The sequence below is a fragment of the Camelus dromedarius genome, chromosome 12, assembly GCF_036321535.1.
Source record: "Camelus dromedarius isolate mCamDro1 chromosome 12, mCamDro1.pat, whole genome shotgun sequence".
NCBI classification, from domain to species: domain Eukaryota; kingdom Metazoa; phylum Chordata; class Mammalia; order Artiodactyla; family Camelidae; genus Camelus; species Camelus dromedarius.
In genome coordinates this window covers 23,880,775-23,903,353 of record NC_087447.1, presented here as the reverse complement: position 1 = coordinate 23,903,353, position 22,579 = coordinate 23,880,775, and the positions used below count along the sequence as shown (strand labels likewise).

The following is a 22,579-nucleotide window of genomic DNA, read 5'->3' as shown; positions in this document are numbered from 1 at the left end:
GTTGTAGGAATACAGTTCTCTGTTGAGGTCTAGGAGTCCCATTTTCCCCAGCTTTATTGTGGCGAGGCAACTGTTTCAAACTTTGTATACAATCTCTCTAGCTGGGGACCAGCAAGTCCCCTTTTCTTTTTTCATCTAATCAGATTAAGCATTTTGAGATGAGTCATACCCCAACTGAAGATATTTTGCTATAGAACTTTTTGCATATTTGAGCTCTTGGGCAATTTTGTTCTGGAATATGACAATTCTATTTCTGTCTATTTCACTTATTATATTGCACTGCTCAAAACCCTCAAAAATTAGTCCCATTAACTTGTTGAAGACATATTCCAAACTCTATGGCAGCATTTCTATTAATAAACAGTGGGTCTGAGCATCTTAGTTAACTTAAATTACTCTACATCAGGAGCAAACTAACCTCTTGATGTCTGCTTATACTCTGTCATGGTGGGGAGACTTCATTTACCTTTATTGTCTTTTTGTCGTGAAGATTAAGTGACATAATCTGGCAAACATCTAGCAGTGTCTAACACATAGTGGACACTCAAAAAGGGGAGCTTCTAAGTCAAAAAGGGAGTCTTAAAGGCTGACTTTTCTTTCTATGTATTTCAGAGTATTAAGATCATTTAGAACAATGTCAATGTTTGGCTTTTCTATGTTTTTTTTTTAAAACGGCACGTTTTTCTGTGTGACAAAGAAAAAACAAAGTTATGTTTGAGAGTATGACTACTGATTATACTTAAATGCAAAATCAGTGTTTGCATTCATTCTAAATTCCATCAATCCTTCAGTTGTAAACAATACTAACATTAGGGTATAACAAAATTTCACTTTGCACAGAGGAATTCAGCCCAGGATTTCGGACTTTTTAAGAGCTGACAGCATATTTAAGGAGTTCAATGCCCCACTGAGCAGGGCCTAAGCGTTCCCCCAATAAAACTGGCAGGCCACCAACCGCCCCGTCCCAGGGCACCCTGAAGGAATGCTGATAAGCCGAGGCGGGAAGTCAAGTCCCGGTACTAGGAGCCCAGTCCTAGGCTCACCGATCCAGGGGTTTTGATCTCCCCTCTTTTTCCCTCCCCTTCCTTTCTCCTCCAGGAGTCCCTGCTCCTCAACCCCGCCCCTACTTGGCTTCCAATCCTATCTCGCCTGGCGCTCGGGCGGCCAATCAGGAGGCGGCCCTGCTGAGGGGGCGGGACGAGGGGGGGCGGAGCTGAGCGGCAGAGCCCCAAGTCGCCTACTTCAGGCGCGCGGCTGGAGACGCGCGAGCCCAGGCCGTCTGCGAAGTTCTGCGACTCCAGTCAGACACCATGGCGGACAGCCGGGATCCAGCCAGCGACCAGATGAAGCGCTGGAAGGAGCAGCGGGCCGCGCAGGTACACCCTGCGCTCTCCGAGCCGGCCCTACGGTCCTCGCACAAAGCTGGGCGACCGCGAGTAACGGCCCCTGTTTCTCCAGAGCGGCGGTTCCGGGGCGGGGCGGGGGGGGGGGACTGTACCACCGATCGGGGACCGGGGTGGGGCTGCCTTTCGGTCCGGTTGGACTGTTACATTCGCGGGGAGGAGGGGAGAGGGTTCTGGGGCCGGGGGCAGCCAGACCCGCAGGATTTGTTGTCAGCCGCAGGGCGTGGGTTGTTGGATCATAATTTTGCACTCTTGCCATCTGGGACAGAGGTCGCAGCTGGAAGCACGAGTGAAGGCTCACGGGGAACGAGGCAGAGAGCTGCAGCTGCAAGAAGGGAAGTTGGGTGGGAGGGGGAGTGGAAACAGGCTCTAGCTTTGCCCGCTCAAACAGTAACTACCAGCTTTCATATTTGCGGGATGCCATGGGGGCAAGGACCGTGTTTTATCATCTCAGTGTCCCTAGCACCGTACACACAGCATTAAACGACTAAATAAAACGATTTTTACATCCATGATTTCTTTTGCACTTAAAAACATCAAGCCTAGCATTTTAGAGCTGGAAGCGACATTTCAGATTAATTAATGCGTTTATTCCACAGGTATGGTTTGAGTGCCTGCATGTGCTAGGCACTGGCTGGGATGAGGGGTACAAATTCCAATGAGGCCAGAATTGGCCATGGAGAAGCTCAAAGTCTAGTCCGAAAGACAAGACAGATAAACAAATGATTACCTTCCAGCGTGGTGAGGGCTCTAATATAGCTTATCTGTAAAGTGTAAAGGGACTGACGGACTGGGCTGACAGGCTTGTCAAAGCAGGTGACATCTGAACAAGAGCTTTAAAGATGAGTAGGATTTCAGCCCAGTGGTGGTGGGCCAGGCATTCCTGGCCTGTACCCAGGAGTGCAGTCTTAAAGGGCATCTTTAGATGAGGGCACATCTGTTCTGAGTCTTCTTTTGTCATATTGGCCCAGAGTCCTTGCCTAGTTCCCATGGCAGCTGGTTAGTGGCAGAGAGAGTACTAACTAGAGTCATGCCTTTAGTCCTTTAGTTATCTTGCCTATTCTTGCCTCTTCTTGCCTCGTGCTCTTTCTCAAAACCAGGTTAGTATTCAGGAACTGGGGTATGAATGCCAAGTGCTTGTGGATTGTCTTAGAGTTCCCTATTTGTGAGAAGACAGCCATCCTCTAAGGGCCTGGAAAACCTCTTTTCTCATTCTGTCCTGTATCGTACGCCACTAGGGTATTTAGTTTTTCATGAGTTCTTAGTCAAAGTGAACGAGAGAGACTTGTAATCTTACTAATCAAAGACAAGCAGCTAGTGAGTGGAAGAGTCAGAATTAGAACTCAGCTTCCTGGGGCCAGGACTGTCCATACCCAGGGGTTGCCACATCCTGGTTCACACTGAGGTTTTCATGACTACTCAGTGAATTGAGAAAAATATGGACAATGTAGCAAGTTTTTCGTAAAACAAAATTTATTCATCTTTAAAGGACTCCCCTGCAACTAGCTTGCCTCTTCATTGTTTGGGAGAATCATTAACTATTGTTAAATCATTAAGACCTTGCTGGTGGCTTACCCTAGATGGTTGCCCATGTGAGAAACAGCGGGCCCACAGAGCACACCTGTAATTTGGGGACTCCTAGTTGAGCTACTGCTGCCTCCTCTGCCCTAGCATCTTAGTGTACTGTTTATATTGTCCTGATTGGTGGTCACGTTGATGTCTTGTTCCTTGCTTTCAGCTGCTCTGAGTCAATATTGTTTATTTCTTTGAGGTGACCCCCCCCCGAAGGAATTTTGCATATGTCACATAGTCTTTTTAAGTTTTCAGTGCTTTATTTTGAGAATTTTCGAACGTCCAGGAAAGTAGAAAGAATTGTGTAGTGCCTACCCATTTATCCACCACTTTTTTTTTTTGCTATATATCTTTTATAACATGTTATTCCAGCTGACCATCCCTTCATACATCCATTAAGCTGTTTTTTGGGGGTGCATTTCAGAGTAAGTTGTAGACATCAATAGACTTGACCCCTAAACACTAAGCATGCAATTGAACAGAACTCAGTGTTTATTTGTATTTTTAAGGTAAAATTTACATCCAGGGAAATACACAAATACTAAGTGTACTAAATACAGACACTTGTGAATCCCATTCCTTTATTGAGATATAGAAGCCTCATCACCCTGGAGCATTCCTGATGCTGTTTTCCAGTCATTTCCTGCAACCTCTTCAGTCTTGCCCCAGGCAGCCGCTGTTGATTTACTTTTTTATCCATTGATTCCTGTACTTTTTGCGTAATGCTGCTTTCATTCAGCAAATATGTTTTAAGATTGAAAAAAAATGTTTCAGGGTTCTTTCACATTGTCACATATATCTGTAGTTCTTTTTATTGTTGAGTTGTTTTCCATTGTGTTAATATCCCACCATGTGTTTATCCTGTTGCCAGGCACCTAGGCTCGTTCCAGTGTTTGGCTAGAATGAATAAAGTTTCTATAAGGGATCTTATACAAGTCCTTTTGTGCATATATGCTTTTATTTCTCTTAAAAAATACCTACGAGTAGAATTGCTGAGTCATAAGGTAAGTGAGTGTTCTATGAGAAGCTGCTAAGTCTTTTTCCAATATGGTTGTACCATTTTACATTTCCATTGACAGTGTTTGAGAGTTCCATTTGCTCCACATCCTGTCATCTTTTGGTATTGTCATTCTTTTAATTTTAGCCATTCTGGTGGGTAGGAAGTGGTATTTGCAATGCTCTGATGACCAGTGAGGCTGAGCATCTTTTCATGTGCTTATTTGACCACTGGTATATGCTGCTTTGATAGATCTGTTCAAATCTTTTGTCCTTTAAAACATTGGATTGTTTATCTTATTATTTTTGATTCATAGTCCATATTTTAAATATGATTTTAAAATCGTGTGTGGGTTAAATGCTGTAATAATATATCCCAAAGTGTATAATGGTATAAACACATTAGAAATGTATTGCTCTTACATGATTAGCCAAAGGGGTAGTGAGTACTCTGTAGCTCACAGTTATTGAGGGCTGCAGGCTGAACGAGGCTTCCCCTTCAGCATCACTATCTAGTCACAGAAGGTGAAGAGCTTGGAGGAGAGTAGGTAGGAGGTTTAGAGGCCAGGCTGGAAGTGGTGTAGGTCACATCTCCTCACATTCCTTAGGCTAGAACTCTGTCACATGGCCACACCTAACTTTGAGGGAGGCTAGGAAATGCAGTCTACCTTTGTGTGTAGATAGCCAACCCTACTACAGTATTCAAACATACATTCCATGTGCTGAAAATCTCTAGCTGTTTTCTTGTGGTGTTGTGATGGGCAAACAGGCGTAAACTCTTTCAAAAGAGTATGTCCTTTTTACTTTCTGACATTAAAATATTCTTTCTGTTAGAGAATTATGACAGTAAAGGATGATATATATTGTTTAAATCTCCTCTTGCGTAAGTGGGCAGTGGGCAGCCTTGTATCAGTATCCTCCCCCCCACCCCCAACACCAGTTTGTTTTTATTTTGTCTGAACTGTGAGCACTTGAAGTTATGGAACTTCGGTCGGAGGGCACCCTGTAATCTCCTCCCTCAAGAGCCAGATGCCACATGGCAAGCTGGGTGTCTCCTCCTTTGGAACCAGAGTGTCAACCAATGTGAGAGCAATTTATTGGGCGTCTCTCCTTGTGGGCATATTTCGCTGCTGACAAGTGAATTGGGAGTTTTGTAAGCTTTAACAAGTGAACAGTGAATCAGATATGTTCATAGGTATGCCTTGGATCTTCTTAAAAATCGATTTCTTTTTCTCTCAAAATACATTGAGGACAGGGAGGTGGTTTTGCAGATATTCCCAGTCACTTTGGAACTTAGACAGGAACTTTGTTGTTTATTGCTTAGAATGCCCTTGGTTCTTCCTTTGGGATACTTAACTGTAATTAGTAGTCTCTGATCCCTTAGAAACTGGAAAATTTGAGCATTTCAAACCTTACCTTTTTTTTTTTTTAACAGTTCCCTTATTACTTGGGGGAGAGCTTGGGTCTTAGCCTGTCCATTCCCATCAGTGAGTCATAAGACAGTGCCTTTGAGGGTCTATGTATGTTTTGGGGTAACTTGATAATAACTGCATTGATGTAACACTGCCAGCATTCGGGCTGGGGAAGGGGTGACCGAGTAGCTTCTTGTGTACATGTGTTTTCATTTCTCGTGGGAACTATCTTGAAGTGGAGTTACAGGGACATAGGGTGGCAGGAGGAGAGAGACAGACACTATGAAAAGTTGAATCAAAATTTCTAAGCATTCACGTCTATTAGCCAATATCTGGACCACCCCATATTTCTTTTCCCAGGTAAGAAGAGAGTCTGATTGCAAATGTAAAACAAGCAAATGTTTATTTTTGTTTATTTTTTCATTTTTGTTCTTTATTTTCTTTCTGAGTACTGTGACGACTGTAGTTTCAACTGCAGGGAGTAAAGGACTCTTACATTTGTAGATCAATTACCCTTCATTTTTTGAGCCCTTCTCTCCTCTTATTCCCTTTTCTGAAAAAATCGAAGGACTAGGTCAATTCTCAGTGCTTATCAGACTTATTTAGTAAAGTCAGTTTCAAGACAGAGAAAAACCTCTTTTGCAATAGCTATTCTGTGTATTTTCAAGGTTTTATTCTTGGTGGGATTATTCTAAGTGTTTGCTAATTATTGAAAACCAGTAGCAATGTGTTTTGATCATATCTTGCTAGAAATTTGGACAACTCACCAAGAAGAGAGGAAGAAGTATTAGAAACTACTGTGACATGTTTGCTCTCATACAAAATAATATGAAACAGCCTTGGACTTGAAAAGCAAACATTTCCCATTTGGGTGAGGGAGGAGGTGCTGTCAGTCAGTCTGTGTTTAGGTCCAGCCATGTGATTTTGAAGCCTGTCATTTATTTTCCTTGTAAAAGGCAACCTTTGTTTTATGTTTCCCCTGGAATTAAAACTGCCCACTCGTTCCCTTCCCTGGGATCCTGGGACTCTTTTGATTTTCTTCAGGCATTTGCTCCCCTTCCCCTGATGGAGTTTGACACCAAGGACAGGCAATTCTTTGCATGCCTGTTGCTTCTTATTGTTCCTGGCTTACTGCATGGTTGTCAGCCTGAGGCCATAATACTTCCGGGTCCCATAAGCCGAGATGTCCTGTTGCGTTCACTCAGTGTACTTTGTTCAGTACCAACAGGACCCACTTGTGTTCTTGATGACAAACACAGTTTGATTTTTTTCTTACACTTACTGGATTTCACTTTTCCCACTATAGATTACTTAATATTTTATTGAGTGACAGTTCCCTAGGCAGATGGTATAGGAAAACTTAGGCAATGAGTAAAGTAGAGTGAAAACTCATGCTCGCCTCCAGAGCTTAGAATGATCCACTGGTCTTGACTTACCCTGGGGCACTTGGTGGCTTAACCATGATGAAGTCAGCTTACAAGATGATGTATGTTCCAGTGATGAATTTGCCGTTTGGGGCCCAGAAAGCATAGTTTTCAGTCTTTAAGGAAAATCAGAAAAATTTCCCAGTGTTGTCAGTTCACTGATTTTGTGCTTGAGAATCCATCTAGTGTGATGTGGTATTGAGGTGGGTCGCTCTCTGATGCTTACAGTGTTTTGAGATGAAAACAAAACATATCAGAACTGAATCCAGAATTTAGGAGTAAATGGCCTATATAGAAGTCGGGGTTTTCCACTTTTTCTAGTCACAATAAGCCCTCTCTGGGCAGGAGCCAGTGTTAATCACCTGGTCCATTGTATATTTTAAGTACAGTGCTGAATTCATCTGCTCTTTGTCTTAACTGAATGTGTTAATATATGAAAAGGTTTTAATACATAGCCTGGTCAGAGTTACCACTCTTGTATTAGTGTTATTAATGTAGTCCTGTGTTTCTCTCCCTTGCTTCTACAACTCCCTTACTTCTTTTATGAGGCATTTCTCTCTGATTCTTCAAAAAAAAAGCCCCAAACCTTTATATTGTGGAAAATTTCAAACCAGAACTGAAGTAGTGAGGATAGTGTGATCAACTTCCAAGTGCCTTGTCTCTCAGCTTTAATAATGATCTTATTTCATTTCTGTCCCCTCGACTCCCCTGCTCTGTTTTTTGAAGCAAATTGCAGGTATTGTATCATTTTATCTGTAAATATTCTCCAGAAGACAAGAATTCTTTAATAACACCGTTGTCACATCTACAAGATGAACAATAATGCCTAATATCCTCAAATATCCAGGCAGCATGTTCGCTTTCCCAGACTGTCTCTGTGCAGAAAAGAGTTTGCATGCAGGAGTGAGTCTGCTGTCCCTAGAAGGGCCCACTTGCAAGGTTGGCCCTTGGCTAGCGTCCAGACCTCGGATCTCTGGAGGGTTCTCTGGACCCTAACTGATAAGAGTGGCTCACGGTGCCTAAGTCATTTGTGCAAACGGTGTGGTTTACGCTTTCCTTCTGGGAGTCAGAAGGTGCCTCCATGATCAGCACCCAATACAGACCCTGGGCGCTGAGTCCCTAATGAGCTTCCCAGCTAGACAGGATTTCACATGAATTGCCACAACTTGCTGGGGGAGTTAAGCGTGTCCTGTGTGACTCCACCAGGAGAGGACTCTTGGAATCTTGTGCTGGTTTCTCCTGGATTTCATGTGCCTTTTGTCTTTGCTGATTTTGCTTTGTATCAAAATGCTGTAATAAATTATGGCCTGAGTATAGCTAGATGCCGTGAGTCTTAGGGAGTCACCGAAACTGGGCCTGGTCTTGGAGACCCCTGACACTGTCTCTCTCTCTCTCTCTCTTTTTTTTTTTTTTTTTTAACATTTTTTTCAAATCCAGATGCAAATAAGGGTCACACATTGTGTTGGTTTTTATGTCTCTTAAGCCCGTCTTTCTTTTCTCGAAGGCGGTTGTAAACGAAGTTTATAATGGTTTAGTGAATCAGCGAAGGGTCAGGCTTTATAGTCAAGCAGGGTTCAAAATGAGGCTTCACCACTGGGCAGGTTACTTCACCCCCCTTCCCTTTGGTTTCTCGTATTTAAAACGGAATAATAATTCTTCTTACCTGGCAGTATTATTGTGAGAATTCACTTGAATAAAACATGTGTGTAAATTGATACATGTCAATTACACAGCCTACAGAACATGTGCAGGATATGCTGGCTGCGCTGTTTTGAGAGGCGATAATATATGGTTAAGATTTGGGTCCTTGAGCCAGTCTGTTTGGGTTCAGATTCTCATTGTGCCTCATTCTTGGTGGGTGAGACCTTGAGCAGGCTGAATAACTTCTCCACACCTCAATTTCCTCTTCTGTGTAGTGGAGATGATCATAGTCCTTACCTCAGAGAGGTGGATTAAATGTGATAACCCGAGGAAAGAGTTTAGAACAATGCCTGCATAGCAAGCTGATACTATTGTTAATTTTGAGGCTGGAGTGCTTCTCACACACACACATCACATACCTACGCTGAGAGAGAGGCAGGGAGTCTATGGGATGAGAGGAGATTCAAGTTTCACCTTTCTTACTGGTAGAGGCTTGGTTGGAGAATGTGGCTTAGGAGTTTTGGCCAAGAGGGCTTTCTGAGACCGCACCCCTGAGTTGAATTTATTTACCCTTGTGTTTAGACAACTCTGGAGATTATCAGGCCTCCCCTTGGGAGGAATGGGTGCTGCTTGTGGCCACTGGCTTCTAAAGGGGAGGCTGTGGGGGCCCTGTGTGGCCTGGGCCCCTTTCCTAACTCTCCCCTTCCTTTGATCAGGACCAGAGGCCTGGAGTACCCCAGTGTCATCTCTCCACCTCCAAGAAAGGGCCAGGGCAGTCTTTGATTGTCTGTATATGGGCGTGCATCAAGGGCACTCGATGAAGCCTTGCTGAGTAAGTGTGTGAGGCAGTGATTTGCTAGAACACCAGGTGTGCTCAGCATTGATCCCAGAGTATAGCGCTGTTGTCATGACCCCGCCAGGACTGAAAGTTAGGGACGGTTTGTATTACCACTTTTTCAATTTAAAAAAGGAAGACTAAGATGGTTAATAAGTTTTTGAAAACTCTGTGAGCAGAGGGCACTAATTAGTGGAGAAACTGTGTTGATTAAGTATTTCACCAGAGAAAGCCAACCTGAGTCCTCCCAGGAAAATTTCTTCTATGACTTAGTTTGAGCCAAAAAATACAAACAGCAAAGCCAAAATGGAATTTAACTTTGGATCCCTCTTTCTAATCATGGTGCCAGTTTTTAGCCAGGCCAGTTTACTTCTTTGCCAATTTCTGTGACAGGTTTTATAATAAGTTTGTCGAAAGGTGTTTGATCAGAATTTGAAGTTGTAAATTCAAATATTTCCCTTTTATTTTTTGGAGGGGAGACGCACGGAGTGGCACAGACCATTACATATTGGTCCATAGTTTAATTCACTCACACGTTGAATCCACAGCATCTGTTGTGCACTTGTTGGTAACTGAGCACTGTGGTGGGTGTCAGGCCTATGGATGCAAACGAGGCTACTGTGTAGAGAGGAAAAACCGTGCTGTAAACAGGCAGTTATAATACTTTGTTCTGTTGGGCCCAAGAAGATGCCCTTGGCCTGGTTCCCGGCTCTCTTTCTCCTCGTGGTGTAGGGTGCGGGCAGGAGGAGCAGTTTGGGAGAAGCACGTGAGAAGGTCATGAATAATCAGCAGCCAGAAACATGTAAGCACATTAACAGGTACAAGTGCTGCTTTTCCAGAGAGGGAGCTCTTAGAATTGTCCGGCAACAGAAAAACTATTCTGTCTAAAAAAAATTCGTGTTCTAAAGTGATCTTACACCGAGTTAAAAAAAAAACAAAACGACAAGCCTATAATCAGAAGTTGTAAGACATACCTTTGCCCTTCTACACTTGTTACATGTGGCAGGTAAACGTGTGCCACCACGCTGAAATCTGCATAAAGTTAAATTGTCTGAGCATGTGGCATCACTTGTTAAATGGGAATCAGAGCATTTATCTCACTGAGTTATTGGGAGGCTAGAGAGAAGGTAGTCGGGAAAAGATCTTGCATGTGGCAAGTATTTGAGAAATGGCATTTTCAGAGGTAAATGAGAAGCTATGTACAGTTCTTTCAACCACACTGATTCTGTCTTTGTCCTTTCTGATGAGCTTTGGACCCGCATAGCCACCCTCCATCATACCTCTAGAGAAAGCCCAGAGCTTGTCTGATGCTTGTGAAAAACAGGGGTGCAGGCTGCAGGGTGTGGCTGTATTGTGGTTTTACTGGCATTCATTATCTTCAGGAGTCCACTGTTTCCACTCTCCTCCAAGACGGCAGACTTAGACCGTGGTGTGTGCAAGACAGAGGGATGCTTCTTGCTAGGCTCCATGGTCCATGGGGACAGGGAGGACAGGGACCATGCCTGGTGAATGAGTGAGTGTTGAAATGAGTGCACCTCAGGGGTCCTTGTTCTAAATGCCCCGCCTCCCGCCCTGGGCCCTACTGTCCAGCCTGCAGAGGGGTCCACCTTGGGACTGCTGAACTTCTAACGTGACCCAGGGGTGCTATGGCTGCTTTTTATACCCTCGACCTGCAGACAAGCTCTGACTTAATTTCTCCCTCCAGCCCCTTCTCTCCCAGCTCCTGTTAGTCTTTCACTGTTGCCAGGTGGTTGCTGCCTCTGCTGTTTGTGCATTTTTCATTTTTTTCCTCTTCTTCCCTCCTCTCTTTCCCTCCTGTCACCTCTGCCCTTCTCAGCTTGTGCAGAGAGTGGCTTCATCAGACTGTACTCATCTAAATAGGTATCATCTTCCAAGTTTTGCCATTCCTGGATATTTCTGTCATTGCTTTCAGCACTGGAGGGCTGGTTTTCACTGCTTCCTACTTCAAAAATGAAAATAAATGGTCTCTTCCCAAGGGTTGATCACAATGTTCACTGCCCACAACTGGCTTTTTACAGAAATGATTTTTAAAAATTTGCTTTCCATGTTTTTTCCCAGCCCCACCCTCATTTTATTTGGTAAAGCTTCATTGCATTAATTTGCTCCATCTCAGCGAATATACTGCATCCTTCTCATCTTCTAGTAAATACTCTTCTTTTTGCTTCAGGTCAGTTTCTCTTATCTGATGTTGCCCTAATCATCCCCGCAAGTCGGGGTTCTTTTTCTCCCTAGTCTTTGCCCACTGGCCTCCCTTCTGTCTTGCTGACTGTGTTGAAGCTTTTCCTATCACACTTGTTTTAAAGGCAAATTGCATATCCATCAGCTTGTGTGAGGAAAGGTATTAAAAATGAAGGCAATTGGTCTATTAGACCAGGGAATTAGAAGAAATGCTGAATGCTGTATTTGTAACTTACAAACCTAGGTTTCATTTCTTGATGGGATGGGTATTATGGAGGAGATTCCTGTGATGGGTTAGGGGAGGCCCACTGGTGGCAACATTGCAGCCTGGCCACGCTAAGTTTCCATGATTCAGTGTCATCAGGTGAGACCATCTCACTCTTTAGTTCGTCACTCATTCATTCACTCATCCAGCTTACTCTGCATCTGCCTCCTTTGGGCATGGTTTTCATTCTTGACTTGGTCATGCTGACCTAGTCTTGAGGAGGGGACATGCGATGTGTTCTCATTTCTCAGCGCAGCTCCTTCCTGCATTCGGGATGCGGGGATGTAAATGACACACTGACCTGTTTACCTTTCCTTTTCCTGAGCTTGGTGCTTCTCTCATACTCTTCTCCTTTATGGGATGTTCTTCCCTCTCCTTTTTTTTTTTTTTTTCAATTTTTCCTTTAGTGCCTTGTTGATAGGATGAAAAGAGCATATAAAGGGTAGACAGATTTAGTTTGCTCATACTTTTTATGATTTTAATTGTGGATCATCCGAAAGCTTTAGGTCAGTGGTTCTTAATCCTGGCCTCACTTAGGAGTCATCTGGAGAGCTCAAAAAAATCCCAACGATGCCCAGGCTTCACCTGGACTAATTACATCAGTAATTTCTAGGGTGATGACCAGGCAGCCTTATGCTTTGAAAAGCTCCCAGGTGATTCCAGTGACAACCAGGGTTGAAAAATAAAGATTTTAGGTTTAAACTAAATCTTTTCTTTTCTTATTGATTTTCTGGTTTAGATGAAAAAAAGTATACGGTGTCACATGTATCACATGTGGAACTTCAAAAGAGAGTGGTATGATTGGGTGGGAGCTCCTAACTAGACCCTTAAACTTTTGTGCAGTTTGGAAGGGTTTGTTACTGGATTGGTGAGATCTGGTGAGAGAGACTGAATGAATGCCTACACATTTGTCGTGGCTTCTAGGAAAATAAAACCTAAAATGCTTTGCTTCTGCTGTCAGGTCGCTTTCTCATGGCTAGTAAAAGTGGTAGTGAGACAGGAGGGAAGGGGGCAGGGCATACCCACTGAAGGAAAGACACAGCAATTGAGAACAGGACAAACTAGTTAGAACCAAGATGGCGGAAGACTCGGCTTCCAGTAGACCTTGAACCTCATGGCGCACCCACAGGTGCCGTGACAGTGCCTAGACTGACCATGAAAGGTCAAAAAGTGGGCAGGGGCCCAATTCCTGGAAATCACTGCTCCTTCACCCAAATAGTTGGAATAATCCTCCTACTCATTACTGTATAAAATTACCGAGCCCATGAAAACTAACGACCCTGTGCCTCGTGATCACTCTCTTGCCTTCTGAGTCAGCCCACACTCTGTCTATGGAGTGTGTGTCTACTTTTACTTTAAACTAAACATCCCACACCTCTCGGTCTCTCTCCCTCTCACCTTTTGAGACGGCCCACATTCTGCTTATAGAGTGTGTATCTCCTAAGCTGCTCTCTCTTCCGAGTGAGATGGACCACTGTCTGTGGAATGTGTATCTCTAAATAAACTTGCTTTCACTTTACTATGCTTCATTCTTGAGTTCTTTTCTGTGGGAGGCAAGAACCTGTTCTCTGGCCACAGTAGCATATGTGTGCCTAATGTGTGGCCGCATTTTCCACACGTTTAGTTATTTTAATCCATATATTAACTATGGGAGGTAGTTCTTTTTTGTCCATTTTGCAAATGAAAAACTGATTCAGAAATAGGAAGTAGCTTGCTGGTAGCCACACATCTGGTAAGTGACAGAGATGGGGGTTGGAGAGAGGCTCTGCAGTGCCAGCACTCATGGCTTCTCCACGGTGCCATGTTGGCCTTTCCTCACTCTGATGTGGATAGAACTCTGGTGTGTGTGAAAGCGTCTTGTTTATTAATTTTGAAAATTCCAAGATCTCTTTTATTTGGTGCATTTTCCCAAAGAGCTCATGGTACTTTTATAGTTTTTAAAGTACTCCCCCACTCCCCTGCCATACCCTCTCTAGAGAAGAAGAGGCAGCTATTGTGTTTATTTTAATATTCAGAACAGATGTGCATGGAGAGTAAAAGTTACATCCTCTGTTCCAGGTTTGGGGAAATCCTGATTGTAACACTTTTCTGGGTACGTGAAGTTGGTACCGCTGACGTGCACCAGTAGACCTTTCTGTGTTGTTCTCCCAGGATAGAGATGGCTTAGCTCTGCCTCACCCACATAGCTCCTCTGATTTCCCAGTGAGCAGGGGAGGACTTTGGAGAGGCAGTTGGTTGTGGTCAAAAGCAGAGTGTGACCACAGAACAAGATGAAGTGGGAGCTGCCCAGAATCAGGGGCTTAGAGACGCTGCTCCTACCCTAGATAAGGGACAGCTGAGAGGCTGTTTTGTGGGGTTTTTAAACGTTTTTCTGGGAGGGAGGGGCAGAAAGTAATTAGGTTTATTTATTTATTTTTAAAGATGGTACTGAGGATTGAACCTAGGACCTCAGACGTGCTAAGCAGGTGCTCTACCACTGAGCTACACCTTCCCCCTGAGAGGCTTCCAATATAATGGAAATGGGAGAACTGGGTGGATTAAAACTAATTATTACCATCAAACAACCTATCCCATCTCAGAGACACCTGACATCTTTAGAAAATTAATACTAGCATCCATCTTACCAGTTCCCATTTATTTTCAGTGACAGTAAAAGCCACTTTATTGACTTTTTGGGGAGAGGGGATGGTGGAATTGAAAAGACGTTGCAAATAGCTGGTGTACACTGCTTGAGAGAAATGCATGCACTGTACGGAGTGACCCGCCTTAACATCTAGAGCAGTCATACAGCATCTGTGAGTTCTGAGTAAAGCATGAGCAGGCAGATTCTCTGGAGACCACCTTCTCACTGTGAGTCTGGACATTCGTGTTAAGCACATGTGGTCTTTTTTCAGGTGATCCCTATCTGGAGCCCAAGGGCTGTCCCCAGAGCAGGAGGGGAGCAAATTGGCAGGTTATTTAGCCATCTTCCTGCTCTAGGGACAGCCTAGAGCAGATTTCTTAGCATTTCTTAGCATTTCTGAGACCTGACTATGAATTTCAGGCAGTGGGATGTTTTGTAGTATTTCAGTACTTTGGACACAGGAAATTGAAAAAAGAGTTTGGACAGAAGATTTAAAAAATGCAAAAAGATGGCCATGTAAATGAAGGGTGTGATTGTACTGACTCTCTCACACTTTTCCTCTCGTGTTCACTCAGAAACCTGATGTCTTGACCACCGGGGGCGGCAATCCAGTAGGAGACAAACTCAATGTTATGACAGCAGGGCCCCGCGGGCCCCTCCTGGTTCAGGATGTGGTTTTCACTGATGAAATGGCTCACTTCGACCGGGAGAGAATTCCTGAGAGAGTTGTGCACGCTAAAGGAGCAGGTGAGAACTGTTGTCAGTTGCTGTGAAAGGACTGTTTCATAGCACCTGGGTTAAAAATTATTTCTCAGTGGCTCGGAGCTCCTTTCTCCTTTAATAGAAGTGCCAAGTCTCCATTCCTAGGAGAGAGGAAAAAAAATGTCCATCAGTAGAGGAATCAGTAATTAAATGATGATTATTTCCCCAGATTGGACCTTATATGTAAAATACTTTGCTTTATTAAAAGTAGAAGTAATCTTCCATTTATATTATTTTATAAATGTAGTTTAGTGAAAAAGTAAAAATATGGAAATACAGACACAGACATGCTGTAATTGTAATAGATTTAGATGGCGTACGTAACTGGATAAATACTGGAATGAACTTGGCAAAATCTAGGATGGTCGTGTTAGTGTGGTGAGTCTGTGGCGATTTTTCCTTTTTGTCCCAAACTGTAAAACTTTAACTTGTTTTTATTACAGAAATAAAAGACTGGGGTGGTGTTTAAAGAAAGCTGAAAACTCAGAAGGAAAAAGAAAGCTTGATAGAAAGGAAGAAAAAGTTTTTGTCTAACCTGCTTACTTGCACTCCCAGTTAGAACTTCTTAATGTCTTCATTTCCTCTTCTTCCATCTTCTCCAGCTTTTTTCCCGTGGCTTTTCCATCGTGACTTTGATATGCTGTTAAGTATGTTGTCTGGCTCTGTGTTGTCCTTCCTCAGTGTTTAATCTTTCTTTCTCTGTGTTTTTTCCTCCTCTCCTCCCCGTTCTTTGTCTTGTAGGTCCTTCAAGTTCTTCTCAGCCCCCGTGTCACTGGGGCAGCATTGACTAGCTCCTTCTGGCCCCATTCATCTTCTCCTCTTGGCTCCAGCTGTGTAGCGCTCAGCTTAGCGCTGAATGATCGTAGGTCTTTGCATTTTGCTCTCATCATTTTGTGTTTGGATGTCCCCCTGTCTCCCATCACATTGGAAGCTCCCAGGAGGCTAGTGCTAGACCACAGTTTTCTCTCATCACTCAGTTGCCTATTGAGGGCCTGACGGCCTGAGTGACGGTCTTGTAATGAGGATTTCTGTGTCTTTCACATTAGGGGCTTTTGGCTACTTTGAGGTCACACATGACATTACTAGATACTCGAAGGCGAAGGTGTTTGAGCACATTGGAAAGAGGACGCCCATTGCCGTTCGCTTCTCCACTGTTGGTAAGTCAGTCTGCTTGCATTACTGGTGTTGCTTAACTCAACCCTGTATCTTATCTGGGGCACTTAGAATTTAAGAAAAATTATTAGACAATAGGAAACAAGCACTTCTCCAAATAGTAGCAAGGAGTTACAGTAGAAAGAAATATTTTAAGACATGTAGGAAGTTACTTACAATTCTGTTTGTTGAAGTCTTAGGAAATCACACTTATGCAGAGGTTGCCTCTGCAATTCTGTGACATTTGGAAAGAATTTTTCCTACAAGTTGTTCCCTCCGGCGGAAGCGTGGAGTGGGCATCTTACTCAATAGCCACGGCAACAGCTGCCCTTTATTGAGGTTAACTCTGTGCCGTCCATGGTTGGTGCCTTACTGACATTAATTCTGATCCACAGATCTACTTTGCAAGGTGGGATTCTTTCTATTTCAGAGAGAGTTAGTGTTTTTTTTCTCATGTTACAGAGCTAGTAAGAATTACATCTGTCAGATTAGATCTCAACACACCACAGTGCCTGATGAATTCTGTTTCTGCGTGAGTCTGTATTTGTGCATGTAAAAAATACTGTGGAAACTGGTTACCAAAGAGGAAAGGTTGGGGAAGGCTAAATTAGGATTCTGAGATTAACGTATACACATCACTATATATAAAACAGATAAACAACAAGGACCTACTGTATAGCACAGGGGGCTATATTCAATATCTTGTAATAACCTATAATGGAAAAGAATCTGAAAAAGAAAATGTATATATATATGTATATGTATAACTGAATCACTTTGTATACACCTGAAACTAACACAATATTATAAATAAACCATACTTCAATAAAAAAAAATACTGTGGAATGGAAAAATAAGTGAAATTAAGAATAAGAACTTATGTTTTGACTTATTTTCTTAATATTAACCTCATAATTTTGACAGCTCGTCTGTTCATTATTCACTACCTCAATCTTCATAATTATTCTCTTCCCCTATTTTAATTTAAATTTGAATTACCTGTTTGAACAAAGCTATCTTATTATGTTAAATGGATAATCTTTTCAGCTGTTTATATATTCTCTAGTTACTCTCCATTAATTCCTTTTTTTTTTTCTGTCACTTTTTAGGCTTAGAATTAGCTGGTGGTGGTTGAAATAATAGCCTAGGTGCTTAACTACCTAATTTACTTCTAGAAAATGAATTGGAAAGACTAGATCCCAATGTTTCTTTATGACTTTAGGCTTCTTGGATGCAGAGTACTCTGGCGTAGGCTTCATTCTTCCTGTTTAAATCTTCTAGCTGGAGAATCAGGCTCACCTGACACCGTTCGTGACCCTCGTGGGTTTGCAGTGAAATTTTACACGGAGGATGGTAACTGGGATCTTACTGGAAATAACACCCCCATTTTCTTCATCAGGGATGCCATGTTGGTAGGTGATGAAGTATTTTGTACTCTACAGATACTTGTTGATTTAAACTGATTTCAAATACTATGTATAGATTGGTATTTGAGGAAAAGCCCTCAAATGGGAAAGGTGGAAAGATGAGAATTTGGTTGGCTGGATTGCCTTTTTTTCTTTTTCTTTTTGGTGGGGGGAGGAGATTGCCTTTTTAAACACATTTTTCTGTATTTAATATCTTTTTACAAGATCAAGTAACAACAGTTATCTTGGTCTTAGATTTGGCATTTTAGGATTCACCGACTTAATGGGAGTAATCCAGTCTTCCTTATAGAGCATGGAAGATGAATAAAAACAGGCAATTTGCCCTAGAAACATGTAGCGGGTAAATTTCATTTTAGGATTTTGCAGTTTAAAATTCTAGGGTTATATTGTTCAGAATTATAATCCATAAACCTAGTAATAGGCAATGTGTAATATAAGACATTATAATTCCTGTAAACTCAATTTTTGTTTTTTTTCCTCTCTTTTTCCATTTAGTTTCCATCCTTTATCCACAGCCAAAAGAGAAACCCTCAAACGCATCTAAAGGATCCAGATATGGTCTGGGACTTCTGGAGCCTGCGCCCTGAGTCTCTGCATCAGGTGGGAACACTTCTTTTTTCCCTGCGTTGTATCACCGGATATGGAACTGTTAATTATGCCTCCTAAGTTTTTCTCCAGTTTTGGCTATTTTATTATATTGTTTTTTTGACTTTTGAGGGGGAGGCTTTCTCAGATTTCTTGATCCTTGAAGAGTTTTATAATGACTGATTTTTTAAATCTTCCCCCATTCATAGACCTTATGTGATGCTAGAACCATCACCAATTGAAATTAAGCAATATTAAGGATTAAAGTCTCTAGTAGGAAGTAAAGCTCTTTGTATTAGGGAAATGAGGAGAAAGTAGTACCAAACAAATTTTCTATTAAATTAAAATTTGAATAACAAGTTAGGCTAGTTTGTTTTAGCTTTTCTTTATAGAATTTTGAGCCATGAGGTTAGTGATTGGTATATCATTCTGCTTTAAAATTGTTCTGTTTGTTAATTTTTATAAATGGTAACCCTTCCTATGGGCACTTGGCTAGTACGTTCTGTGATTTTCCTGGAAACTTAGGACTGTCTTAAAGATAGAAGATGTTTTGATTTAAACTGAAAATTTCTAGGCTTTATTTTTCTTTTCCTCAGGTTTCCTTCCTGTTCAGTGACCGAGGGATTCCAGACGGTCACAGACACATGAACGGATACGGATCGCATACTTTCAAGCTGGTTAATGCGAATGGAGAGGCAGTTTATTGCAAATTTCATTACAAGGTATGCGTTGCCTCTGGGCAGGGGGTGGAGGGCTCCCACCACCCATGTCTCCTTAACTTTCCTGAGGACTGGGCAGCCATCAAGGCCTCCCACCTTTCACTGACCTCAGGGATAAGTATTGATCTAGTTGATAAGGACCATGACTGTTTTGTTGGCCACTGCCCAAGTGAATAGACTCACGCTGCCCAGTTAGAACTATGTGTGGTCGTTTTTCATGTGGCAGGAGAATAAGAGCACAAAGCTACTGTCACTAGTCAAGCTTTCTTCTTTTGGATCCTGGGAGCTCTGCCATACATATTTGGAAAAAATGTTCATTTTGTGCTGGCTCTCTGGTTTAGTGTTTCCGGTGCTAGCAGGGGCACATTGATGTTTTTTTTTCCTTCTCCCTGGAGAAGGAAGATCTAAGATTTGGTCTGGGCTCAAACATGAGATAATACAGGCCTCCAAGCTAGGCAAAGGAGATTCCTACCTGGTTTAGCCTAGGGTTCTTTGTTGGACTTTAGAGTCAAGTGTTAGCAAACAGTAAGGATGGTCTTGCTGTGCCTTCCCAAGCCTGGAGTCACTGCTCTGAGCACAGATACTTTTGGGATCCAGGAGGGGACCAAGGCAGAATCAGGCACTCCTGTCTGTAATACCAACCTCACTCTCATTTTCAGCATCTGATGCTATCTTTCCAAAAACATTTCTCCTAACTTTCTAATTCATCCCTCCATTTATTTAGCATTTATTGAGGGTATATTATGAACAAGGCAAATGCAAAATCAGTTACAAATGTCAGAAAACAAAAATTCTGGCTTTTCCATTTGCTTTCATACAATCACATCAGAGTAGATCAGTTACCTTTGGGGAAGCTTTTGTGAACCTTTTAATTAACTGAGGTGTTTTTCCTCCAAGGCTCTTTAGAAATTTCATTTATTTGTGAGAGAGGTAATTAGGTTTATTTGTTTATTTTAATTCACTTTTTTTTTCATGGAGGTACTAGGGATTGAACCTAGGACCTTGTGCATGTTAAGCGCACACTCTACCACTGAGCTATACCCTCCTCCCAAATGAGGTGTTTTAAAGAGTTCTCTCTTAGTATGATCTTGCCATTAGTTAGAATAAGTAATATTGCCAGAGAACTCTAGAAGTTTGTTAAAAACCCCCTGGTTGCCTAAGAACTTGTTTCCAAATACTGCTGCTAAAATAAGCAGAGACAGAAATGGACTGATGACAAGTATAGTTTTCCTGTTAATGAAATCCCCAAACCTGTTTTCTTCTGTCCTGTCTTAATCTTTATCTGAACAATTTACATGGGTATTTCAAACAGGAAAACTGTCACCCTCTTTATATTTATGACTTTATACTTACGTTCTTTGTCAAGGAACAGTTGTAGGAAACAGTTGACCCATTGGCTTGTAATTGCCAAAAGGAAGCAGTGTAGTGTCTCTTAGAGCAGGACTAAATGATTGTATCTGGGACAGCTGGCATGGTTGGTGGCTTTGCAGACAGAACAATCTGAACTCAGATCTTCCCTCTTCTGGATAACTGTGACTTGGTATATTATTAAAAGTACCCTGAGCTCCAGTTCTGTCTCTGTAGACGTGGGATAATTGTCTCAGCAGTCTATGGTCCTGGAAAGATCAGATTGCTTATGGGTCTGTTCAGCAGAGGGCCCTGAGGTAGCATGAAATCTACATCGATTCATCGATTTGGATTATTCTGGCCTAAGATTATTCTTTTCTAAGCCTAAGGGATTCAATTAAAGTCAGAAAGGTATTGCAATATTATTGCACAATTTAAGGTATTAACTGGGTGATCTGCAGTTGGTGACCTCCGTTTTTTAATCCTGAAGATCTAATAATAAAAAGGGTTTAACTCCTGCAGTGGCTGGAGAGAGCTGTTCTGTGGTAGACGTAGGCCAGCCTTCCAGGGTTGACTTTTTCCAAGGAAATCTTTCCATGTGCCTGGCCTGTTGAGAGGTCTTTTAGAATAAGGTGCAGGTGGGAAGTCTATTGACCTGCAGGATGGGATGACAACAGGAGCACTTGTGAAAGTGACAACTTCTCTGGGTCTTAAAGGCTTGTTCAGAAACTCAGAAAACTAATATTGGCTCCTCATAGTTGGAGGACTGGTTCAGAGCAGCTGCACTGAAGTTCTTTCCAGCTCTATGAACTGTGATTCTATGATTTCTTTAAAAAAGAAAAAGGAAGAAAGTTGAGGTGGAGGGATGCTAGTTGAGCACAACCTCAGTAATTGATTTGAGCTATTATAAAACAGGTAATAAAAAAAATTACTTCATACAAAAAACAGGGGAAATCCTTTAATTTTATTAGTTTTTTGCTTATTTTAAAAATATATTTTGATTTTTTTTCTGATTTGAAAAGTATAGCATGAGTATAAAAATTCAAATAATAGTCACTCTGGAAAACAGTTTTGAAATTCCTCAAGAAATTAAACATAGAATTAGCATATGACCCAGCAACTCCATTTTGAGACAGACACTCAAAGAAATTCATGGAATTGGAGACTAAAATGGTTAAAATGGTGAATTTTATATTATATATGTATATTTTATAGCAAAATGTTTCGGCTTGTCTGAAGACAGTAGTGCAGCATTCTTTATATGAGTGAAAAATTGAGAAAAAACTGTATGTCAACAATTAAAAATTCAAATAATATAGAATACTGAAAGGGAAGGATAGGGCTAATTTTAAATATAAAATGTGTGGGTAGATTCCCTGGACAATGAAAAGAATCAGAATAATCAAGCAGAATTTCTTGTTGACAGATTCTTACTTGCATCAGATTTGAACCGTGGAATTCATGTTACGAGGAAAATCCAGTCTTTGGGTAGTGTTACTCATAATGCTTCAATGAATTACTGATTCAAGGTTAATAACTTTGATCATAAGTTTCAGTTTGAGCTTCTTTCTTTCATTCTGTAGACTGACCAGGGCATCAAAAACCTTCCTGTTGAAGAAGCAGCAAGACTTGCCCAGGAAGATCCCGACTACGGCATCCGGGATCTTTTTAATGCCATTGCCACAGGCAACTATCCCTCCTGGACCTTTTACATCCAGGTCATGACATTTAATGAAGCAGAAAACTTTCCATTTAATCCATTTGATCTTACCAAGGTGAGTCAGTTAACAACTAAATTGTTTTCTTTTTAAAGTGTCTTCATGCCTAATTTAAAAAAAATTTGCAGTCAGGCATTCATAAGGATAAGAAAGTCAAGTGCAAGACACAGTGGTACCACTTCAGAGTTTTCTAGCCTGTTAGTGAGGTCTTCCTTCCAGTTCCTGTTTGATGAGTTCATTGAGTTCATCTGGTTGCCCTGGTATATTGTTATTAGCAGGAAGCAAATTTTGATAAGGAGATGTGCTTTTGTCCAGGGAGAGTATCAATATTTACTGCTTACTGTTGTGAAAGATTCAACCAATGTGCTCACCTTACTTTTTTATTTTATTGGATTAAAAAATATTATTTTCACTTATTATCATTGGCTTCATTGTATTTGAAAGCTGATATTTTTATGGGTACTTTAATTTCCTTCTGTTGACAGTCTGATAATTGTGA

The 22,579-nt window shown here is 41.8% G+C and overlaps 1 protein-coding gene and 1 non-coding gene across 2 annotated transcripts in view; one reads left to right on the top strand and one right to left on the bottom strand.

Moving 5' to 3' along the window:
• The first annotated feature begins 1,197 nt into the window (after nucleotides 1-1,197).
• The window catches only part of CAT (catalase), a 38,644-nt gene continuing 17,262 nt past the window's right edge, over nucleotides 1,198-22,579 (top strand). The window contains exons 1-7 of the mRNA XM_011000575.3: nucleotides 1,198-1,376; nucleotides 14,946-15,117; nucleotides 16,179-16,289; nucleotides 17,566-17,696; nucleotides 18,207-18,311; nucleotides 18,893-19,018; nucleotides 21,946-22,137. Of these exons, the coding sequence (XP_010998877.1) occupies nucleotides 1,311-1,376; nucleotides 14,946-15,117; nucleotides 16,179-16,289; nucleotides 17,566-17,696; nucleotides 18,207-18,311; nucleotides 18,893-19,018; nucleotides 21,946-22,137 (903 nt within the window). The 5' untranslated portion in view covers nucleotides 1,198-1,310. The remainder of the gene's footprint in view (nucleotides 1,377-14,945; nucleotides 15,118-16,178; nucleotides 16,290-17,565; nucleotides 17,697-18,206; nucleotides 18,312-18,892; nucleotides 19,019-21,945; nucleotides 22,138-22,579) is intronic.
• On the bottom strand, nucleotides 19,989-20,061 carry TRNAV-AAC (transfer RNA valine (anticodon AAC)). The gene has a single exon. It is a non-coding gene; the product is annotated as a tRNA-Val (tRNA).